The sequence below is a fragment of the Chelon labrosus genome, assembly GCF_963514085.1.
Source record: "Chelon labrosus genome assembly, chromosome: 12".
Taxonomy (NCBI): Eukaryota; Metazoa; Chordata; class Actinopteri; order Mugiliformes; family Mugilidae; genus Chelon; species Chelon labrosus.
Window position 1 is genome coordinate 4,610,039 of NC_140345.1, and position 24,610 is coordinate 4,634,648.

The 24,610-nt window shown below is 39.8% G+C and overlaps 2 protein-coding genes across 2 annotated transcripts; both read left to right on the forward strand.

Moving 5' to 3' along the window:
- Positions 1–413: 413 nt before the first annotated feature.
- Positions 414–7,588, forward strand: LOC311497507 (B-cell receptor CD22-like; the record flags this gene model as incomplete). The annotated part of the gene is made up of 11 exons (XM_084557825.1): positions 414–459; positions 759–1,097; positions 1,231–1,542; positions 1,844–2,182; positions 2,316–2,627; positions 2,914–3,249; positions 3,391–3,702; positions 5,195–5,458; positions 5,888–5,969; positions 6,910–7,003; positions 7,085–7,588. 11 exons carry the CDS (start codon positions 414–416, stop codon positions 7,511–7,513), a joined length of 2,865 nt encoding a protein of 954 aa, XP_084413951.1. The 3' UTR covers positions 7,514–7,588.
- A 4,313-nt stretch (positions 7,589–11,901) lies between these two features.
- On the forward strand, positions 11,902–23,724 carry LOC311497508 (uncharacterized protein; the record flags this gene model as incomplete). Its single annotated transcript, XM_084557826.1, has 6 exons — positions 11,902–12,196; positions 17,932–18,285; positions 18,497–18,565; positions 18,886–18,969; positions 20,494–20,781; positions 23,621–23,724. 6 exons carry the CDS (start codon positions 11,902–11,904, stop codon positions 23,722–23,724), a joined length of 1,194 nt encoding a protein of 397 aa, XP_084413952.1.
- Positions 23,725–24,610: the final 886 nt, after the last annotated feature.

Consider the following 24,610-nt stretch of genomic DNA (forward strand, 5'->3'; position numbering starts at 1 on the left):
GTCATGACTGCTTCCAGCATAGAACTTCCTGTTTTTATTCTCTACTGTCTTTTCATCTTCTGGACATTGCTAAATAAAAGTGGGGAGTCTTTTTTGAGTTAATATCATTGTGGAGAGCTTAATTGAATTCATTCAAATTTTGCTGATTAAAAATCATAATAATGAACCACTGTTTCCACCAATGAGTGAAACATATGTGATGTATTTGATCTGATACCTGAAAGAAATTCAGTTCTGTTTTAAAAACAAACTTTAATTCTTTGTGTCACTTTTTGTCTTATACTTTTTTGTTAATATTTTACATAAAAATTTCTTCATTGTCTTTTAACAGCTTAATAGAAGAAATGAACCAAACGTGTTTCATGTGTAAACTCCAGACTCCTTTAAACTAGACTTTCTCCTGACAAACAAAGATGGCTGGAGCTCTGACTTTCCTTCTCATTGGCTGTTTGCTGCAGGGTGAGTTCAAGTCCAATAACACCTGCTTTGGAAGATTATTTCAAATGATCACAATACTCTTTTGCTAAGTTCAAGCATTCATGCTCATTGTCTCAATGTCTGAGAAAACATCCTTCAAAGTGAGATTTGCTGTAAACTACAAAATAAATCAATGATTTATTATGTGAAGATCTAAAATAACTGAAACCATGGTAACAGTAATGACTTTGTAGAGAGTGAGTATCACTCATTACCTTTAGACTGCTGCTGAGAACTACTGTTTCCTTTTCTTCTTTCTAAACTGTATGTTTGTGTTTCAGGTGTCCAGTGTGGACAGTGGAGAGTCAATATGCTGCCGACTATAGAGGTTCTGAGAGGATCCTGTGTGACCATCCCCTGCTCCTTTGATATAGAGAGCACATATAACAACTATTTAGATCAGACATGTAAAGCAATGTGGAGAAAGAAAAGTAATGATGAAGTTGTGTTTGATAGTAAAACTAGACCAAATGGAGAATTGATGGGAGTACTGACAGACAGAGACTGCACCACAACCCTGAATAACATGGTTTCTGATGACACATATTACTTCAGACTGGAATGTGAGAATAACTTGAAATACGACTTCAAAAACTACGTAATCAACATTGTGACCAAAGGTAAATTTTGATATCTATTGTTATGTTTTGTTTTTTAAAGTTCCCATCATTTAGTTTCATTCAGCTGTAGATTTACTACAAATGAATAATCAATGATTATTTATTGACTGCTCCAACTGTTCCTTCCTACCAGCTGATCCTCCCTCACCCACTCTGACTCCGTCCACACTGGAGGTGGAGGAGGGAACCTCAGTGAGTCTGACGTGCTCTGCTCCAGCTCCCTGTCTGTCTCATCCTCCAACTCTGACATGGAGCCCCAGACTGGGTGACAGTCAGGAGACACTGCAGGAGAATCAGGACAAAACTAAAGTCCAGACCTCTGTTCTGACCTTCACTGCTTCTCACCTCCATCATGGACGGAAAATCTCCTGCACTGCTGTCTACAGGAAACAAGATGGCAGCCCTGATGCATCTGTTACCACAAGTTTAACAGCTGATGTTTCCTGTGAGTTACTTTGTCTTCTGCTAAAACTTTAAAATAATAAGACTGTAATTGAAATAATCTACTGACTGAATTTCTTTTAATATCTTTGAAGTTGGATTTTTTTTTTTATTTTTTTTTTTGCAGTTTACATTTAACAATTAATCATGAAAATAACAGAGATTATTCTGTTTGTACAATAATAATTATAAATCTGGTAACAGTAATGACTTTGTAGAGAGTGAGTATCAGTCATTACCACTAGACTGCTGCTGAGAACTACTGTTTCCTTTTCTTCTTTATAAACTATGTGTTTGTGTTTCAGGTGTCCAGTGTGGAAAGTGGAGAGTCAATATGCTGCAGACTATAGAGGTTCTGAGAGGATCCTGTGTGACCATCCCCTGCTACTTTGATATAGAGAGAAGATATAACACCAATTTAGATCAGACATGTAAAGCAATGTGGAAAAAGACTAGTAATAATGAAGTTGTGTTTGATAGTAAAACTAGAATAAATGGAGAATTGATGGGAGTACTGACAGACAGAGACTGCACCACAACCCTGAATAACATGGTTTCTGATGACACATATTACTTCAGACTGGAATGTGAGAATCCCTTGCAATACAACTTCAACAATTACGTAATCAAGATTGTGGCCAAAGGTAAATTTTGATATCTATTGTTATGTTTTGTCTTTTAAAGTTCCCATCATTTAGTTTCATTCAGCTGTAGATTTACTACAAATGAATAATCAATGATTATTTATTGACTGCTCCAACTGTTCCTTCCTACCAGCTGATCCTCCCTCACCCACTCTGACTCCGTCCACACTGGAGGTGGAGGAGGGAACCTCAGTGAGTCTGACGTGCTCTGCTCCAGCTCCCTGTCTGTCTCATCCTCCAACTCTGACATGGAGCCCCAGACTGGGTGACAGTCAGGAGACACTGCAGGAGGATCAGGACAAAACTAAAGTCCAGACCTCTGTTCTGACCTTCACTGCTTCTCACCTCCATCATGGACAGAAAATCTCCTGCACTGCTGTCTACAGGAAACAAGATGGCAGCCCTGATGCATCTGTTACCACAAGTTTAACAGCTGATGTTTCCTGTGAGTTACTTTGTCTTCTTCTAAAACTCTAAAATAATAAGATTATAATTTAAATTATCAACTGACTAAATTTCTTTTCATATCTTTTAAGTTTGATTTTTTTGAGATTACATTTAACAATTAATCATGAAACTAACTGACAGATTATTCTGCTTTTAAAATAATAATAATAAATCTGGTAACAGTAATGACTTTGTAGAGAGTGAGTATCACTCATTACCACTAGACTGCTGCTGAGAACTACTGTTTCCTTTTCTTCTTTCTAAACTGTGTGTTTGTGTTTCAGGTGTCCAGTGTGGACAGTGGAGAGTCAATATGCCACCGACTATAGAGGTTCTGAGAGGATCCTGTGTGACCATCCCCTGCTCCTTTGATATAGCGAGCACATATAACAACTATTTAGATCAGACATGTAAAGCAATGTGGCTAAAGAGTCGTATTGATGTGGTGTTTGATAGTAAAACTAGCACAAATGGAGAATTGATGGGAGTACTGACAAACAGAGACTGCACCACAACCCTGAATAACATGGTTTCTGATGACACATATTACTTCAGACTGGAATGTAACAGTTCCATGAAATATGAATTCACAAAGGCCCCAATAAAGATTTTTGCCAATGGTAAATTTTTATATTATTTTTATGAAAGCTAAGTTTTTTTTAATTCCCAATCATTCAGTATCACCCACTTACAGATGTGTAACAGATCAGTCTTGAATTACTTATTATTTATTGACTGGTCCAACTGTTCCTTTCTACCAGCTGATCCTCCCTTACCCACTCTGACTCCATCCACACTGGAGGTGGAGGAGGGAACCTCAGTGAGTCTGACGTGCTCTGCTCCAGCTCCCTGTCTGTCTCATCCTCCAACTCTGACATGGAGCCCCAGACTGGGTGACAGTCAGGAGACACTGCAGGAGAATCAGGACAAAACTAAAGTCCAGACCTCTGTTCTGACCTTCAATGCTTCTCACCTCCATCATGGACTGAACATCTCCTGCACTGCTGTCTACAGCAAACAAGATGGCAGCAATCAATCAAGCAGCAGTAAAACTTCAGCACTTACTGTTTCATGTGAGTTCATTTCTAACATTAAATCTCATCAGTAGCATTTTAACATGAGTCCTTGTTAACCTGCCACTGTAAATTGGGTGTTTGTTCTGCCTGGGTCACGTCAGCTAGAAGGATTGTAATGTCAGAGATTTCATTTGCATTAACGTTTGAATCGGTGTCCATGTGCGTATGTGCGTGCCGACATTTTATTCAATTTCTCTCTCCCTGTGATGCCAGTTTGACCTGCCCACCACTGGGTGGTGCTATGTAAATGAGGTCTGTTTACCATAAATCCCATAAATATGTGTAAAATTGGTGGTACTGCGTTGGAGTGAGGTTGACTAACAAGGTGAAAACTTACATTTTTGTAAATACTGTGTATAGATTTTTGTTCTTTTTTTTAGTTCTCTATTTTTTATTGTTGATTTTTAGCTTTTTGTTATATTTATGTATGGTGTTGAATGCCTGTATATTGCTGCTGCAACAGAGAAATTTCCCAGTTTGGGATTAATTAAAAAACTATCTATCTAAAAGTAGCAATAGAAAACTAGACGAACTACTAGAAAACACAGTGAACTGAAAGATGAGAGTTTTATTAAAAATACTTGTGTCCCCCCCACTTCTGAAATCAAAATTTTGTCCTCGGGTGCAGCCCTCAGTTGAATCTGTGTCTTTGGGAACAAACTACCTCCATGTAGATGGAGATGAATTTCAGTCTCTGAACTGAACTGTCTCCTCCAGACTGCAGTGTCTCCTGTATCCACCACACTGTTTCATTGATGATCCTTAAAGAACTGTCAAACTTTTAGTGCTCTAAAATGTGTAGCCATACATAACACTGCCAAGATTATTATGTGTTTTGCAAGAAAATACTAATACAAGAAAAACATATTACGGCTGAGTTGATGAAAACATAGAATTAATGTAGTCCTTTAGTGTAGGCTGTTAAATGTAAACTTCTCTGTGGGATCACGTTTATTTATTTATTTGTTTTCCATTACAAATATCAGAATTTACATTAAAATATTGGGCCCATAGTAACATTTATTACTTATATTTCAGATTCACCTAAAGACACCACAGTGTCCATCAGTCCCTCTGGTCCAGTACCAGAGAACAGAAATGTGACTCTGTCCTGCAGTAGTACTGCCAACCCAGCAGTAAGGAACTACACCTGGTACAGAGCTGACAGAGACCAGGAGACTTTGATTGGGACTGGACACATTTTAAACATTGAAGCCTCTAAAGTCAGCAGTCCTTTTTTCTGCAAGTCTGAGAATGATCTTGGAGTTGGACGATCCAATGACACACAAATAGATGTTCAGTGTATGGATTAAATTTTAGACTTATCTGTTTTACATATTCTTTATGGAATAACAATGTTTTAATTCAGCTACAATATAAAAATTGGTGTCACTATTCTTTATTCATTACAGCACATAGTTTAGTCCCCATGACAACGTAACACACAGTATATACGAATGATATGCACCTCTTACTCCTCATTTTTCAGATTCACCTAAAGACATCCAAGTGTCCGTCAGTCCCTCTGGTCCAGTACCAGAGAACAGAAATGTGACTTTGACCTGCAGTAGTACTGCCAACCCAGCAGTAAGGAACTACACCTGGTACAGAGCTGACGGAGACCAGGAGACTTTGATTGGGACTGGACACATTTTAAACATTGAAGCCTCTAAAGTCAGCAGTCCTTTTTTCTGCAAGGCTGAGAATGATCTTGGAGTTGGACGATCCAATGACACACAAATAGATGTTCAGTGTATGTATCAGCTTCATGTTTCAGTAAACAAAATGTGTTTCTGTAACACGCTTTACTGATATCCATATTATTATTTACACATTATTTTGAATTCTATCTAGTGATGGGGTTCTCTATTTTTGATATTCCCATTTCAATCACTGAAAAGAAAAATATGTATAAAATGATTAAACCCATCTGAAAATCTATGTGGGGTGATAAAAATCCATGGGGACATATTTCTGACTGTGTAGTAGCTACCAAATATCTGGATTGGATGATCATCAGCCACTCAACATACAGCACATACAGTTGATCATTATATTGTGATTTAGACAGACATAAGTTGTAAAGTGATTAATATCTGAAATAACTAACCAAACAGATTTTATCAGAAGAATTATCCATCTGAACGACATCTTTATATTAATATTCCATTTTGTGTTTCAGATCAAGTCAAGACATCTCTAGTGTTCATCACCACAACTGTCACTTTACTAGTTCTAGTATGTGTTCTGCTCTTTGTCATCAGGTAAGATGCCAAAATGTTCAGATGACTCTACAAAGTACTGGGTTTACTCACTTTTACTGGCTCTTTCAATTCTTCAGTTTGCTTGGGCCTTCATCCATAACAACAAACTTAATGCTGGTCCTTTCCAAAGGCAATACGTCAACTGCTTCAAAGCACAGGTTTTCATTTTCATGGACTGTTATGATGAGTAGGAAGGAGGTAGGACCCAAAGGCAGGACACACAAAAAAACAAGGATTGGATGAAATCATTTTTAGTTTAATGTCATTTACAAATCAGGAATAAAAAGAGCTGCAGTGTCAGGGTAGGGCATTAGAAACAATAGTCCACACAAAAGAAATCCAACAAATAATTTAGAAACTGAATAAATCTAAAAAGGGGTACAAAGTTGGATATACAAGGAGCAAGGAGACACCAGGAGGATAACAGGAACACTGGAGGTAAAATACCTGAGGTGTGGAAACACAGCTTGGAAACATGCAGAGACAAACAGACAACCAGACACAGGACAAAGGGAAAGGAAGGACTTTACAGAACATCCACACACTGAGACTAATGAGGGACAGGTGAGACTGAGGGTGGAGCACATAAGGAGAAACTAATCAAACTAAATAATAGAGGGAAAACACAGGAAACCAAACACCAAGGAAGAAACCTTCAAAACAGAAACTGGAAACGCAAACAAACCCAAACAGGATTACAGAAATGTTTAGAAGTCAATACTATGCAAGGGACAGAAATGTAACATGTCTATCATAACCTTGGTGGTTACTTTAACCTCTACCAGAACACTTTTATTTCACTTGCCCATCATGTTTTATTGCTCTTTTCTCATGTTGTACCTAATATAATCCACCCTTGTGGGACTGGAAATGTGGGAAAAACACATTTAAAGATTAACCAAACATACCCATATTCTAGACATTGTACTGTATGTTTCAGGGCTGTGAAGAATCGCCGTGACAGTAAGAGTCAGCTCACAGGTGAAACCAGCCCAGCTGCAACAAGCCAACATCTGATAAGAGAGGGAAATGAGGTACTCTGAATTAGAGTTTGATTTAGTTAAACAAGGGTACAAAGAGTATCTATATCACTGACATTTCCTCTGTAACTGTAGGTACCCAACAAAAGAGAAGAGGACATATATGTCAACACAGATGGGTTGAGACAAGCAGACAGCGCTCACCCTGGAACTATCTCTGAACAAAACAGAACAAACTTGCCAAGTGCTGGGCCAGACAATGTACAAGGAGAAAGCCAAAGCTCAGAGAAGAATGGAGAAGGGAGTGATGTGGTTTACGCTAATGTAAATTGGAAGAAGAAAAGCAAGAAAAACAAGGTAAAAGACTCTGACATGAATCCATCTGGTAGCTCCTATCTGGAGGAGGAAAAGTACATGGCAGAGGGCATGTGCAAAAATTTTGTAAGCAACGCAATGGTGATGGGAAACCTGTATGATGAAGCAGAGCCTAGAAATGTGGAGAAGGAAGTGGAGTGTGAATATGCTCAAGTTAAATTTAAGAAGAAGAGCACTATACATAAATAGACTGTTTTGTATTGATGGCAATGATGCTGAAAAAGAACTAGTCTTTCTGTCTTACATGTATGTTTTCTTGTTGTGTAACACTGAAAGGACACAAAACTGTAAACCAAAGTTGAGGAAGACACAAAAATGTATTCCTAATATTCAGTGGCGGTTCTACATTGAATTGCGCCCTGGGCGTGACCACCTGCGAGCCCCCCCCCCCCCCCCCCGCTCCTTGGTTACTGCCTCGAATTCTATGCTTGGCACACTTTTAGTTCTGACTGGTTAAACTATGTTTTGACACGAAATACAGTTGTAGCAAATGGCAAATGTTCATCTTTGAAACTACCTACAGATATGAAAATTCCGTTGGCTAATTACAGGACCCAACGTGATGGAAATAAATAATAAGTGAACTTGTAACAGTTTTGTTGCAAAGCACAATCTTACGGTGAAATTAGATCTGGTGTTTGTTAAGACGAATTACTGTTATATAAGCATTGCAAGCATCATAGCAAAAAGGCTAAGAAACGCATAGCACCAGTTAACATTAGCCCTTCATTCATATGGATACTGTAATCATACAGAGAGAACATACCTTTATCTTTCCTTTTTCTGTCCATCTCTGCGTTTATTTGACACTGGACAATCAACAGATTTCCATCCTCCAGCAGTGCTGTCACTCACGACCAGAAGTCAAGACTAAACCAATTCACCTTGGTGACCACATAATCGTTTTGTATTACCTATTTTTCTATTTGGCCATTTCACACAATTCATAAAAACAAAAATGTGCAGAACTTATAGGCCTGTATTTATAATATTATGAATGAAATGTGAGTTATATGGAAGAAAGTCAAGGTGTGACTGACTTTAACCCTTTTATACAGACCCCCCCGTCCGTTCAATTTGGGAGAGACCCAGGTGAACTGCCCCCCTCCCTTCTCACACACAGCTTCGGTGCACGGCACCTTCTCAGCAAGCAGGGGCGCCTGCAGCTGCACGGGGCGACAATTTGCCAGTTCCCCACGCAGATAAGACAGATAATAGAAAACCATGTAGCGGTGCAGATTTATTTATTTATTTATTTTCCAAGTGCTCGTGCCGCCCACCTTGCGTCATGAAAAAATGATTATGTTCGCCCGTGCCTAAAACCGCTACTGGCGGTAGGCTAGAAAACTGGCGAGTTTTTTTGTTTGTTTGTTTGTTTGTTTGTTTTTTGTTTGTTTTTTTGAAGGCGCTCGTGCGCCCTCACATATTTGCGCCCTGGGCGGTCGCCCACATTGCCCATAGCAAAAACCGGCCCTGCTAATATTGCCGGATGCCAGAGTGCACAATAAACCTCCATGTTGAAGGTCCCCCATCAGTTGAAGGGAGCAAAAATTAGCTCCAGTCTTTTCTCATGTGTCACACAACACATGGGAAAAGACTAACCTAAGTAAGTTATCTAAACCTAGTTCCACTTGGGATAGATCAATTATTGGAACGTGTATGTTGAATTGATTTTGAATCAAGTTAAGAATTTGCTCCCATCCAGATCTATATCAGGGTGTTTGGAGCATTTTCTTCTTTCTTCTACATAGATTTGAAATGGCAGGTTCCTTGTTATGGTGATATATGTTCATAGAGGTAAGAGTTGTTGTGTTTTTACTGCAAATGTAACTCAGAATGTGACATTCTAATGTAACAGTCTTGCACTAAATCCCCCTTCATGATTGTTGTAATGTTCAGTTTATGCTGAATCAGCCTAATTCAACTGGATGATCATTGTAGTTTGTGGTGCTATTAAGCTGAATTGAATTAAACATAAAAGTGTTTCAGTTACTTAGCTTAGCCCACTGACTAAACATGTGTCGGTACAATACAATATAATTCAATAGTCCTACAAACCACAGCCTCCAAAATGAAAACACAGTTGAATGGAGAGCTCTCTCTGTTCTTTTAAACCAATGCTGAATACCATAACCTTCATGGAGATGAGCTTTAGTGCCGGAGTGTTAAATTATGTGTATATCTCTGATTTAGATGTATATAATAATTTTAAGCTAATACAAAATGCTGTATATTTACACATTTAATTAAATGTAGATGTTGGTCTTTTGGAAATTAAGAGACATTTTGCTGATACTGTTGCTGATATTGTTACCTGTTTAAACTTTGATAAATTATAAAATATATACATAAAGAAGCAAATAGAGTGATACACAGATTGTCTTTTTTCTGTTTTTCTTTGAATGAGTTGCATGTGTTCATAATCTAAAACATTTCACAGCAGTCATTTTGGCCTGTCGTTGCAGGTGTAATGGAAATTTAATAATCTATATAATCTCACATATCCTTTGTTTTCTCTTTCAAATATTGAAACAATAAATAGCTGTATAAGATCTGCAGACTTATTTGTATCTACTGTGCATCTTCCACTCTCAGACTGTCCAACTTGTTGTCCACTCTACTACTACCATCTCACAGAACATTCAAATTGTACAATTTACATATCACTGTGACTGTCTTCGTTTTTCAGTTGTTACTACACCATTCTTCTGTTTTTTAAATGTATAAGGAGTTAAGTTACATGTTTTCTCAATAGTAATCGTTGGCTTTTTAAAAATAATTTAGTTACTCAAGATTTTTCAGTCTCTGCTTCAAACAGCACAGCGGTGAAATTATGGTGCATATGGAAAATTTTAGAGTTTGAGCTTCACAAATCTCTAAAATAACTAACGTCTGGGTAGAGAAATACCCAGAGGTAGGTAAATAACAACTTAACACAGGTGCATTCATTGAATGAGAGAGACTTCACAGCTTGTTCTATAATATGGATCATTTCCACAAGTCCTTCAAACAGCTGTTTGTGGTTCTGATACAGCAGTAGAGACCCACTGGAGAGAGTAGCTGTTATAATACTCTACTGTGGATACAAATGATATTGGTGTTTATTTAATACAGAGAGCCAAACTGAGATCGGATTTCAAGCGCTGGCTGTGGACGCATAGAGATACATTTTAATACCAGGTGTGGCGGAAGCTACTTAAAGCTGGTCATTTACGACTGGATTGCCCAGGTTGGACGTTAACACAAGGCAAGGTCTGAACAGAGCCTCAGGTTTTGTTTTAAGGCAGCCGGAATGAAAATACTCATCATTTTCAAACTGCCTTGATCAGCTCTGATACTGATCTCAGTGATGGGACTGGAACACATAATTTAAATGTCTGTCAACTGTATCATATTCATGCAGTTCATATCAACTTAATTAATACACGTGTTGTTTCTTTTCCAACATAGCATATTGGAAAAGATTGTTAAACATTAAAAGACTTTACTTGTGTGAACAAATACTTTAACAAGAAACTAGCAAATAGCTAACAACAAATGTGTTCCTTTTATTGTTATGAAACATGTCTGTTTTGAGACTGCTCATTGATTTCTTCTTCTTACTGCTCAGTAGGTATTCATAAACAGGTTATGGGGATGAGCCTCTGGCATGTAGACAGCTGGAGTAAATTTTATGTCTGAGTAGTATGATTGCTTTTGTGCTTTTCGATGGTCCATACCACAGCCCGTAACAACGCCCCACTGGATAGTTAATGTGGTTTGTGTAGTAGATCTTTTTGCACTGTCTGCGAATATCTATTATACATTTATAAATTTCAGACTCCGTCACCATTTAAACTGGTGTTCAATAACAAGACCACACCTCTTGATATTCAAATATGTTTATTTGACCAGGTTAGGAGGAGGAAGGTTAGGAGATAGAACAGAGAGCCGTGGGGATGGGATGAGAGGCGTCGAGGGGGAAAGGGATGAATGGCGATCCTTGGAAGTCTGGATGTAAGAACCTGGGGAGAGAGATTCAGTGTGGGGGCATATCTCTGGGGGCATCAACTCCTTGACCCCCAAAAACGTTTGCTGAGAAGCTGGGCTCTTCTGATGTCATTAGGATGGTTAAGGATGTAGCCACGGTAGGCTTGTGATGTCCATCATCCAAGTATTTTGATGAGGTGGTCGGGTATACCTTGACTAGAAGTGGTGACCACTCATGGCCCCAAAGAACGCCTGCGATGACAATGGGGTATAACTCGTACTTGTATAACTCGGCAGAGGAATGGGACAAAGAGGACATTTCTGGTGGCCATTGAGAAGCGAACCATCGTCCCCTGTAGTATCCTCCAAATCTGACAGAGGGCGCTGCATCTGTGTAAATCTGGATGTCATTGGGCTGGGAAGTCGTCATAAAATACATAAATACTGTTTCAAGAAGACAGGAAATGATGCCACATTTTAAGTTCCATTTTACAGGTTGGGTCAAGGGTGATGGAATCAAGGAGGGAAGAAGCAGCAGAGGCCAGTGACAGGAGGTGTGAAAGGAAAGGTCGACTTTGGGACATGATGCTGATGTTGCTGGCTGCGTGATGACGTCACTGTGCGTGGACGTGATGATGTGTTGGGGTCCAGCCAGAAGACCTGTGTCGAAGCGCATTGTTTGTCTGGTGGAGGAGAAGGAGTTTTGGAGCAATTCGAAAAGTTTTGCCTTGTTATCGCTGTGGTTGAATGGAATGCCCTTCTCTCTCAAGGCGTGCTGGAGACGAGCGGCTGTCCTGTCTGCGAAGGAGGAGGGTTGGCCGGAGGTGAACTCACAGAGGGGCAGCCGTTACAGCGCCTTGTTTCCTGCCTGGCAACAGCAGTTTCTGGGTGGACGTGGTTCTGGTGAGTGGCGCCGAGTACTGCAACCTCTGACTGGACATTGTGGAGGAGGTGTAGAATGAAGGTCGGAGTCACTGGATGGAGAATAATGTACGAGGTTTTGAGGAACTTGGACGATGGAGCGTAGTCGGAAGGAAGTAGACGGAATAGGAGAATCTCGGATGGTCGATGGGAAATCGAATGATTCTCTGTCTGACGCATCGAGGACCAACTCGTGCTCTCGAACGCTCGTTTGAGAACTGAGTCAAATGGGTGAGGAGAGGTTAGATGCGCCTATATAGGCAGGTGCGGGTAATTGGGTGTTTGAGGCGTGGCCCTGTTCCTGAATCTCAGTTATTTATCTTCATTTAAAGGGGAACTACCATTTGTTTTACAACCTGGACCCTTTTTCTTGCATAAAATACGATCGTTTACTCACCCAAATTACTTTGTTGTCATCTGGAGTCATTTGGACAATATTTACAGTACCAGTCTGTTATGTGCCAGACAGGGGCAGCGTATTTTTCTCACTCACTACTGTACTTCCCCTGCACTTGACTTGCTGCTCCTTGCTAGTTGCTCTGACTGCTTGTTGCTGGTTTTGGAAACCACATGGTTCAGTCTCCGCCCTCTGATTGTTACCCTGCTCGATTGTTCTTTTGTTTTCTGTCGCTGTGGTATCGAGATGTGTGGACCCTTCTTGTTCAGTTTATTTCAGTTGTGGTGGAAGGTGCGGACCAGAGTTAAGATTGTGGTACACTTTACACCCCACCACGTAGGTGATCATGTGTTATACACACTAGGATTATTGGTTGGTGCCACCTATGTAGTTTTGGTAACATTTCTAGTAGAAAAGATAGTTAGTCCCTTTTGTTGTTTTCCATATGGAAGTGTGTTAGCCAGGCTTAGTTTTGTTTTATTGCTTTCATTTATTTGGCATGACCACATGGTCCAAATCTTCCCCACTGTTTTTGTTTTGAGGATATTTTTGTTTAGTTATCTTTTGTATTTCAATAAAGTTTATTAAATTTTCCTTACACCTAGACTTGGTCTCATTGGTTGTACTGTGTTTGTTCCTGAATTCCCCTGGACACACTTAAGAATGTAACACAGTCAAAAGTTTGGACAAAACTATGAATGAACACATATGGACTTATGTAGTAAACACAAAAGTGTGAAATAACTCTAAAGATTCATTTTAGATTCTTCACAATAGCCATTCTTTGCTTTGTTGACAGCGCTGCAAACCCTTGGACTTCTCTCAATGAGCTTCATGAGGTAGTCACCTGAAATGGTTTTCACTTCACAGGTGTGCCTTGTCAGGGTTCATTTGTGGAATTTCTTGCCTTCTTAATGGGGTTGGGACCATCAGTTGTGTTGCACAGAAGTCAGGTTGGTACACAACTGACAGCCCTATTTGACAATGTTAGCTGATTGGTTCTCGCCATAATATGAATTCTAAGTAAATAGAAATGACAGGCCATCATTACTTTAAGAACTGAAAGTCAGTCAGTCTGGAAAAATCGCAAAAACTTTGAATGCGCAGTTGCAAAAGCTGTCAAGCGCTACAACAAAACTGGCTCACATGAGGACCGCCCCAGGAAAGGAAGACCAAGAGTCACCTCTGCTGCTGAGGATAAGTTCATCCGAGTCACCAGCCTCAGAAATCGCAAGTTAACAGCACCTCAGATTAGAGCCCAGATCAATGCCACACAGAGTTCTAGTAGCAGACACATCTCTCCAACAACTGTTCAGAGGAGACTGCGCCAATTCAATTCAATTCAATTTTATTTTATTTATATAGCGTCAATAACAATACAAATCGTCTCAAGACGCTTTACAAAAACCCGGCCTGAAACCCCCAGAGCAAGCCTGAAGGCGACGGTGGCAAGGAAAAATTCCCTTTTAACAGGAAGAAACCTTGAGCAGAACCCAGCTCATATGGAGGGCCAATCAGGCCTTTATGGTCAAATAGCTGCTAGAAAACCACTACTAAGGAAAAGAAACAAGCAGAAGAGATTTGTTTGGGCCAAGAAACACAAGGAATGAACATTAGACCAGTGGAAATCTGTGCTTTGGTTGGAGTACAAATTTGAGATTTTTGGTTCCAACTGCTGTGTCTTTGTGCGACGCAGAAAAGGTGAACGGATGGTCTCTACATGCACTGTGAAGCATGGAGGTGGGGGTGCTTTGCTAGTGACACTGTTGGGAATTTATTCACTTTTATCAGCCCGGCTACCACAGCATCCTGCAGCGGCATGCTATCCCATCCGGTTTGCGTTTAGTTGGACCGTCATTTATTTTTCAACAGGACAATGACCCCAAACACACCTCCAGGCTGTGTAAGGGCTATTTGACCAAGAAGGAGAGTAATGGAGTGCGGCGCCAGATGACCTGGCCTGCACAGTCACCTGACCTTAACCCAATTGAGATGGTTTGGGAAGAGATGGACAGCAGAGTGAAGGCAAAAGGACCAACAAGTGCTCAGCATCTCTGGGAACTCTTTCAAGACTGCTGGAAAACCATTTCAGGTGACTACCTCATGGAGCTCATCAAGAGAATGCCAAAAGTATGCAAAGCAGTAATCAAAGCTGTTTTGAAGAATATAAAATATGAATCATATTTACAGTTATTTCACACTTTTTTTGTTTACCACATAATTCCCTTCAGTGAGAATCTACAATGTAAATAATCATGAAAATAAAGAAAAAACATTAAATGAGGGTGTGTCCAAACTTTTGACTGGTAGTGTACATCCACGTATATCCATATAGTGGGGGTGACCGGGGCACCACAACACAGCCTCTACATAACGCATTATCTGCCGTGAAACTCAATCATTTCACCAATATTTTGTTATGATATGCTAGTGCTATTCCCCGTTGAGTCCTGAGTTACCTGTTATCTATTCGAGCTCCTCATCCGTACACTCTGGCTCGAAACGGTAAGGACGTCCATCATAAACAAAGTCGTCGTCCACAACCTCAGAATCGGAAAAATATTCAGCCATGTTGCAAAAAACTCGCTGTAGCAAGTCACAGGTAAACAAGCCATCATCCAGGTCAGAGGTTAGTAGGTCAACCTACAGACCACGGATGATGATAACAGGTTACTCCGGACTCAATGGGGAATAGCACTAGCGTATCATAACAAAATATTGGTGAAATTAATGAGTTTCGTGGCAGATAATGCATTATTTAGAGTGTTTCGGAGCCCCAGTCACTCCCACTACATGGATATACTCGGATGTAAATATTGCCCGAATGAGTCCAAATGACACCAAAGTTATATGGGTGAGTAAACGATCGTATTATATTCCAGAAATAAGGTCCAGGTTGTAAAAAAAAAATGGTAGTTCCCCTTTAAGTTTTTGGAGAGTTTTTCTTTGAGTAGTTTTTAGATCAGAAGCGTTTTTATGTTTTATGTATTTTGTATTTTGGATCTTCCACCTCACAGCATCAAATCCTGCATATGTTAAAACACAAACACATGTTAATGACAGCATTACAAACAGTGGGTGAACTTGTCTCGAGATTCCTACTGTGCATGATGGCTCACTAGCACGGCTCAAGCCATGTCTACGTTGAAGGCATAGTGTGCAGAGCATGTGAGTAGATATTTATGGTAATGTTGAAAGTTGCCACTGAATCACATGCTCAGTACTTTAACGTCAGTGCATATTAAATTTGTCAGAGTGGTTTAAATGAGTTTCCTGTTCCAAATTGAAACTTCTTAGAACAGTGGTGGGTGTTAGGACTTTTGCTAAAAAGGAAAAATCTTTAGCCCAGTAACAGATCAGTAGAGCATCACTGACACGTTTATACAGCAGCTCTTCTGGCAAGGTAAGCACTCTAGTACATATACTTACTTTCTAGTGAAATAATAGTAAAAAAAAATAAGTTTACTTGCTAAAGAGACCTTTAAGAAGAAACAATATCTTCAGGATTAGTAGTGACAATGATTTACTGATGATATAATACAAAATCATCAACTGTATAAAAATTGTTAAAGCTACTGTGTTTCAGAACAAAATACATCAGAAGTGATTTACGGAATGGTGGAAAGCAACTACTTTCTTCGTGGGGACCCTGCATCTGCTTGAACTGATAATCTTGTTTACTGGTAATATATTTTATCGGTTTGTATTGCTGGTTCAGTTGCTATTACTTCTAAAGCAAACACTATTTGAGCTACATTTCAAGTATCAGTGGCATCTTTAAAGCACTATACCAAAGAACAGGGAGTGAGCCCCTCAAAAGGAAAAAGACAACACTAAATCTGCATAATTCTCACATACAAATAATTATTTTAACACTACTTGGAGCGTATCCGCATATATGAAAATGGGTCCTTATATGTATAAATACATTCTTGAAGAAAACTGGCAATCCTACTTCTTTTGCTTTATGTCGTAGGAGAAAAGATTTTGTACTATGTTATTTTAATATGGTATATACCTTAACACATATAGCAGGGGTACTCAACTAAAATCTGAAAAGGTCCAGTCAGAGAAAATCTCCTCAAGCAAAGGTCCAGAACATCATAATGTCTAACTTGCGTTATGATTGTGATATATACAGAAGTGGCCTAGTAGTTGTATCAACGTCTGTAATCAACAATGGACTCTCAAATCAAGGAAAATACAAGTGAAAAACATTTTAACAAAATTTGTTGTTAACATTGAAACATATATAATACACTACTTTAGATATAGCGTTATAGCCTATGAACAATCTTCTATTATCGTTTTATTATCATTATCAAGTTAAAGAAGGGCTGCAGTTTAAAATGATATTCATATTGTGCATCTTAAAATAAAGTGCTTAATTTCATAAAATAAATAAAGTGTAGCAGCAGCTTGAGTCTCCCCTTTTCTGTAATTTTCACATCTCAATTATAGTCTCAACCAATTTTACAACATATAGTGTATTTTTCATATTGGGCTCTGAGACTGCTAATTTTCTGGGACCTCAGTTCAGACTTGGATGGGTACGACTGTTCAAAAGCTTTGTGCTTTGTCTCATAGTGGCGTTTCACATTGCCACTTTTAATTAGTGCCACTGTCTCTGAACATATGAGACACACTGGTTTTGTGCTATCTGCGGGAAGAATGAACAGGTATGCGTCGGTCCATTCCGTATTGAATGCTCGGTATTCGCTGTCTACTTTTCTTCTCTTAGAAAGCGCCATAATTATTTGACTTCTCCAGACTCCCACTCACTTGTCAGTCCGTCTTCTCTACCTGTACCGTTATAAACTCCTCGCCTCTCACTCGCCTCTTCCAACTGTCTGCATGAGTCGCGACTAGCAATGTGACGTGCCTTGAATGTAAACATTTTATTGGCTGAGTAGCATCACCCGGGTGGCTTAACTCGCACGCGGGTTGGTTTGTAAATTTCCTGGTCAACTAATCCAGTACCATAAACCTCGGCGTAAAGCCCGGTAAAGCCTATAAAAGCTGTGCCGCTTAAAATACAATCGCCCCGTCAAAATTAAAAATAATTAAAAATAATTTAATAATTTGTTGACTATAGGTATGGGATGGCGTCTGGGTCCGTACTCGTACCCCGGTCAGCCTGTAAGTGACCCCTGACGTATAGCATTGTGGTTATTTTATTTAGACTTTACCTACATATATATATTTTATTATTATTTTTCTCATGAACAAAATTCGCAAAAAACAACAACAAGCACAACTAACATTTACTGTTCTCTATAATACTACTTTCCTCCTTTCCTTCTCCTCCGTTTCTACAAAGGCATCTCAGTCCTCCAGCAGGTGAGAAGCTGGAGAATCTCTGTACCCAAAACCATTACTGCAGTGGAAGGGAGTTGTGTTGTGGTGCCATGTCAGACACGACCTCATGTCCGGGTCATCTGGTACCAGTACCATAGTATCAATTATCCTGTCGTGTATGATGGACTTCATCCCAATAAAGTGAAACAACAATTCAGAGGACGTACCTCAGTACCGGGTAACGCTGCAGAGGGAAACTGCTCCCTGCTTATTAATAATGTGGGGACAGCTGACCAACACCTACAAGTTTACGCTTGGATCAATCCAGACACTGAGATTCAGAGATTCTATGACCAAACTGTAACTATATCTGTTGGTAAGTAAATGTTTCTAAGCTTAAAATTTAAATAGGCTGTTCTAAGTTGCATTTATTCTGGGGTTTAATAAAAAAAAATACAGTACCATCTACAGTATACGATATGGAGTATGATAGAAAAAAACATTACTCCTAAGAGCTGCACATTCGATCTACACTGTACTCGTTAGGAGTTTAATACATTTAATTGTTTTTCTATCTAAACTTCTAGAGAGAAAAGCTCCCATTATTTTTACTCGGAGGCCAATAGTGGAAGGAGAGATTTTCCAAGCTAACTGTAGTATAAACCTCCCCTGCCCTTTGTCACCTCCATCACTTCAATGGAACATGAGTCCATTTCGGGGAAACTTCACTTCAACAAATTCCATCATAGAAGTGCAGGGGCAATGGTTGCACAGACAGATACTGTGTGGAATAGCAACATATGAAATGCACAACAGCATCTTGAGGTGTTCTGCACAGTTCACAACTCTCACCACAGAAAGTCAACCAGTGACACTCAACATTTTATGTAAGTGGAGTAGTATGCATTTTAAAAATACAGTAAATGAGTCCCATACTCATTGGCTGTGTCTTTATGCTGATTTCCTGTATCCACAGATAAACCTGTCACTGTGACCCTGATACTGGAAAAGGAAGCAGTGGTGGAGGGTGACAGCATCCTCATGGAGTGTGCTGCTAACAGTAACCCCCAACCATACTATTACTCATGGTTCAAAAGGCAGATGGGCCAGAACCACCAAATAAATTCAACTCGGAGAACAGTGTCCATCCACAACATTACACGAGATACTTCGCTGTACTGCAAGGCTCACAATATCATTGGAGTGGGGCAGTCTGACTGGGTGGATCTGCATGTCCAGTGTAAAAAAAAAAAATCTAAATACAATGCATATTTAAATTGACTTAAATCTGCACCAGAACTTATAAATGCCCTTTTATTTACTCAGCAATACAGCACTATATATATATATGTATATATAAAACAGATAAAATAAATGAATATCTAAATTCTAAAAAAAGGAATATCTATATTTTCATTACAGTTGTGCAACTATACGTTAGTCAGATGTTTGACTAAAAGAAATTTTAGAAAGGCAGCTGGATAGGATACAGGATATACAAGAAAAATGACTGTGTGTAACCATTTCCAGTGTCAGTAAAGCATAAACCAGCATGCAGATACAGTTGTGAAGCTAAGTCGAGCTTTTCTTACCTCTAAAACAACTCTGGGTACAGGATGTCAACATTTAAATTACCATGAAACTGTTCAGGCCCAAGAGCTGATTAGTGCACTTAGGTGAGTGAATCCATCACTGTGGGTTACTATGACAACACCAGACGTTTCTTTGCTAGCAAGTGACTATCCAGTCCTTATCCAACTAACGCCTTTTACTTTGGAATAACTCAAACTTACGCCTTATTTTTAAATAGCACCAGAGAAGGAAATGTTGTTAATAAATACATGAACCTCTGGCTTGGAGAAACAGCTATGAGGTTCTGACTTACAAAAGCTCTGTGAGTTAGCTGTAGAGGTGTTCAGCTGAGTGTTTCCATTCCAAAAGCTGTTCAAAAACCGCCGAAACGCACATAAAACCACCCAGAATATTAGATGAATGCTTTCTTTAGCAGAAATAGAAAGCATTCAGCAGCAAACAGCAGCAACTAACCACCACAACAATTTATATCTGACCTATACGAAACCATGCGATGACTTTGTGTCAGACGTTAGGCCCTGTGAAGACTCTCTATGACCTTTTATTGCAGATAACTAAAATGAGTTCAGCTTTCTGTGCTCAGTTTAACTGTGTTTAAGTATATGAGAGGAGGGGACTCTGCACACAAGTCAAAGGATATTTTTAAGTCAGCTGAGTTACGATTGAATAGCATACAATTTGCTGAAACACAGAAAAGCTGCTGTAGATTTATTCTAGCTTTTGATTGTAATGTTATAAAACAAGAGGGCAGATAATATCAGAAGAAAAAAGATAACAGATACACAGTGTTTGGATACACAGTAAGTGTTTAATACAATCAGACAAAATTAAAATTGTGTTTAAACATCAGGTTACCATGTTGCTTTTATTGTATGTACACGGTGTTGACGGTAAACATGGCGAGAACGAGAGTGTTGACCTACAGTGGAGGTTCACTTTGAGGATATGATGTGGCATCTCAGACCATGTGTGACCATTTGACTTTTGAAAGTCATAAATCTTAGAGGTGTGAGGGGTTCACTTTCACTCTGTCTTTCAGATGCCCCACTGATCCTGCCTGAGTCCTCCTGTAGCCAGATAGGAGGCATTCTCAGGTGCGTCTGCCTGGCTGAGACGTACCCTAATGCCTCTTTAGACTGGATTATTGATGGAAATCACACTCTTTCATCTTCATTCACTTCTGTCACCATGAATACGAAAACTGTTGTCTCTGGAGAAATAAGTGTCCCAGCGAAAAGCCAGATTAACGTATCATGTACATCCTGGAACTCATTTGGCCGTGAGACCAAACAGATGTCTATTAGCAACTCATCAAAAACATGTAAGGGATTTTGTGTGTGTTTGCGTGTGTGTGTGTGTAACCTTTACTAATGAAATGAAGATTTTTCTCTTCTTTTTCAGATACTTTGCACTGGTTGTTAGTGCTCCCTGGGATTGTTCTGCTATTAGGATGCGCAAAGTTAATTTACAGCAAATATCAGAAAACCAGGTTGGTTGACTGTGCTCCTTGTCTTAGATAGATAGATAGATAGATAGATAGACGACTTTATTGATCCCTTTGGGAGGTTCCCGCAGGGAAATTGACATCTCCATCGCAACCAGCACTTTCAGACATACACTATATTACCAAAAGTATTCGCTCACCCATTCAAATGATCAGAATCAGGTGTTCTAATCACTTGGCCTGGCCCCAGGTGTATAAATTCAAGCACAGGCATGCAGACTGTGAAACAAGACATTTGTGAAAGAATGGGCCGCTCTCAGGAGCTCAGTGAATTCCAGCGTGGAACTGTCATAGGATGCCACTTGTGCAACAAATCCAGTCGTGAAATTTCCTCGCTCCTAAATATTCCACAGTCAACTGTCAGCTCTATTATAACAAAATGGAAGCGTTTGGGAAAAACAGCAACTCAGCCACGAAGTGGTAGGCCACGTAAAGTGACGGAGAGGGGTCAGCGGATGCTGAAGCGCATAGTGCAAAGAGGTCGCCGACTTTCTGCACAGTCAATTGCTACAGAGCTACAAACTTCATGTGACCTTCAGATTAGCCCAAGTACAGTACGCAGAGAGCTTCATGGAATGGGTTTCCATGGCCGAGCAGCTGCAGCCAAGCCACACATCACCAAGTGCAATGCAAGGCGTCGGATGCAATGGTGTAAAGCACGCCGCCACTGGCCTCTAGAGCAGTGGAGACGCGTTCTCTGGAGTGATGAATCACGCTTTACCATCTGGCAATCTGATGGACGAGTCTGGGTTTGGAGGTTGCCAGGAGAACGGTACATTTCAGATTGCATTGTGCCAACTGTGAAATTTGGTGGAGGAGGAATTATGGTATGGGGTTGTTTTTCAGGAGCTGGGCTTGGCCCCTTAGTTCCAGTGAAAGGAACATTGAATGCTTCAGGATACCAAAACATTTTGGACAATTCCATGCTCCCAACCTTGTGGGAACAGTTTGGAGCGGGCCCCTTCCTCTTCCAACATGACTGTGCACCAGTGCACAAAGCAAGGTCCATAAAGACGTGGATGACAGAGTCTGGTGTGGATGAACTTGACTGGCCTGCACAGAGTCCTGACCTGAACCCGATAGAACACCTTTGGGATGAATTAGAGCGGAGACTGAGAGCCAGGCCTTCTCGACCAACATCAGTGTGTGACCTCACCAATGCGCTTTTGGAAGAATGGTCAAAAATTCCTATAAACACTCTCCTCAACCTTGTGGACAGTCTTCCCAGAAGAGTTGAAGCTGTAATAGCTGCAAAAGGTGGACCGACATCATATTGAATTCTATGAGTTAGGAATGGGATGGCACTTCAGTTCATAGAATGAGTAAAGGCAGGTGAGCGAATACTTTTGGTAATATAGTGTACATGTAGGAAACAGGATAAAAAGCCCAGAATACCAATACACCCAGTGAAGAATAATAAAAATAGTAATACAAAAATAAATATTGACTGTACATGCATGGTTGTTGCATAAATAGAGAAATAAATATTGTGACTGCACATGACTGTACATACACTGTTATTGCACTTTACTATTGCAGATTAGTTAAAAAAGTCATTCAGGCCCTTTCCTTTTTGTCCTCCTCCCCCCAAGTGAGTGGTGGTTGTACAGTCTGATGGCACGGGGGACAAAAGAGTTCCTCAGTCTATTTGTCCTGCACCTTGGGAGGAGCAGCCTCTCGCTGAAGGTGCTTCTCTGGCTACTGATGGTCGTGTGCAGAGGGTGACTGGCATTGTCCAGGATACTTGTTAGTTTTTTAAGTGTCCTGCTCTCTGCTACAGTAGCCAGAGGGTCCAGCCTCGTGCCAACCACAGAGCCAGCCCGCCTGATTAGTTTCTCCAACCTGGAGAGGTCTGCCTTGGAGGTGCTCCCACCCCAGCACACCACAGCGTAGGACAGGACGCTGGCGACCACAGACTGGTAGAAGATCCCCAGGAGCTTCTTGCAGATGTTGAAGGATCTTAACCTCCTCAAGAAGTACATCCTGCTCTGGGTCTTCTTGTACAGCTGCCCCGTGTTGCTCGTCCAGTCCAGTTTGTTGTCCAGCCACAGCCCAATGTTGTCTTGATATTGTGGCTGTGCTGCAATGGATAATCATTTCATTATGTGTGCAACACTAGTTACAGTTTTCTTTCAAGGTGTGGAATTGGAATTTTGAAATGTGGTCTGAATAGTTCAGGATTTATTTCACACACTTTTGCATGGCCACAAAATTCTATGTCCAAGAAGATCAAATACGCAACACTCTCAAAGGTGAAGAAGACAATTTTACTGTCAACCTCAAGTGTTGATATTATCGTGAATATGTGATAAATAAGAACAAAGATAAGATAAGACAATGCTTTATTAATCCTGCAGTCTGGAAATAGGCAGTGTTACAACCAACAGGATCAGTACAGAAAGTACAAAATATCCAATATGTGCAGTACAAAAGTATAAAAAGTGTAAATAAGTACAAGGCTATTAATAGATTGAAAACTGTAGAACAAGTTTAAAAATAAAATAAGAAAAATTGTGTTCTATAGTTGCTAAGCTCACAAGATGAAATCGTTTTTGGTCTAAATTACTGGGGATCTCACTGGCTCTGTTGATGTTCCTCTCTCTTTTGCTGTTAGATCACAAGAAGAATTTGTACCATCAAGCCTTCACCAACTGGAGAGAAACTCTGAGGCGGACAGGCTGTCGTGTGTTTATGACAATGACTTTTTGGAGGAAATGATCAATCAGCAGTACAGCAACAATGCAGCAGCTGCCCGCCAAAGGGAATGCAAAACAGAGTCACTGGCAAAGGTACAGTGAATTTCACAACAAACCACAGGGGAACCACATCAAATCCTCGAATCACATCTGATTTCATTCTTTTTGCTTCTGGTCCATTGGCGTGTTTTGTCTCTCCATATGCAATTTTTAAGTCCCGCATGTGAGTCCGTCTCTGCCACTGCTATTACAGCATTTTGAAATAATATTAGTATGCATGTGACTTCCCACAGGGAGTGAATAGCAACATGGACGTCTATCTAAACTGCTGATCAGAAGGCCTTTGCTGGTAATCTCACATAGCAGGTTCCAGTCACCACTTACTGTAAGTATATTGCTGACAATAAAAATATAATATTTATATGAAATTTTTATGTTTAATAGATCACTTTTACAGAGTTAAGACTTATATAATAGATATAGATATGATATGAGAACCTGTGATGACAGGAAGGAAATCAATTATTTTGTTGTTCCCAGACAAGATATAAAAGATTTATGGGCTACAGACTACATATATAGCTATTCTCAACTCAAATGATGCCACACTGGACATAAACTCAATCAGAATCAGAATCAGAATTAGCTTTAATAGTTAAGTATGTACACATACAAGGAATTTGACTCTGGCAACTTTGCTCTGAACTTAAATAAGTGGAAGAAAAATAAAATAAAATAAAATAAATCTCAATCTGTACACATAAAATATAGGATAAGAGCATGAACTCTAAATAGAATGTATTTTTAAAATAAGGAATGTCTTTCTTATGTAGTAATTTGGAATAAATGCAGACTCATGGGCTGATGAAATCCAAATGTAATTGTAAGGTTTACAGTTTATTTCAGCA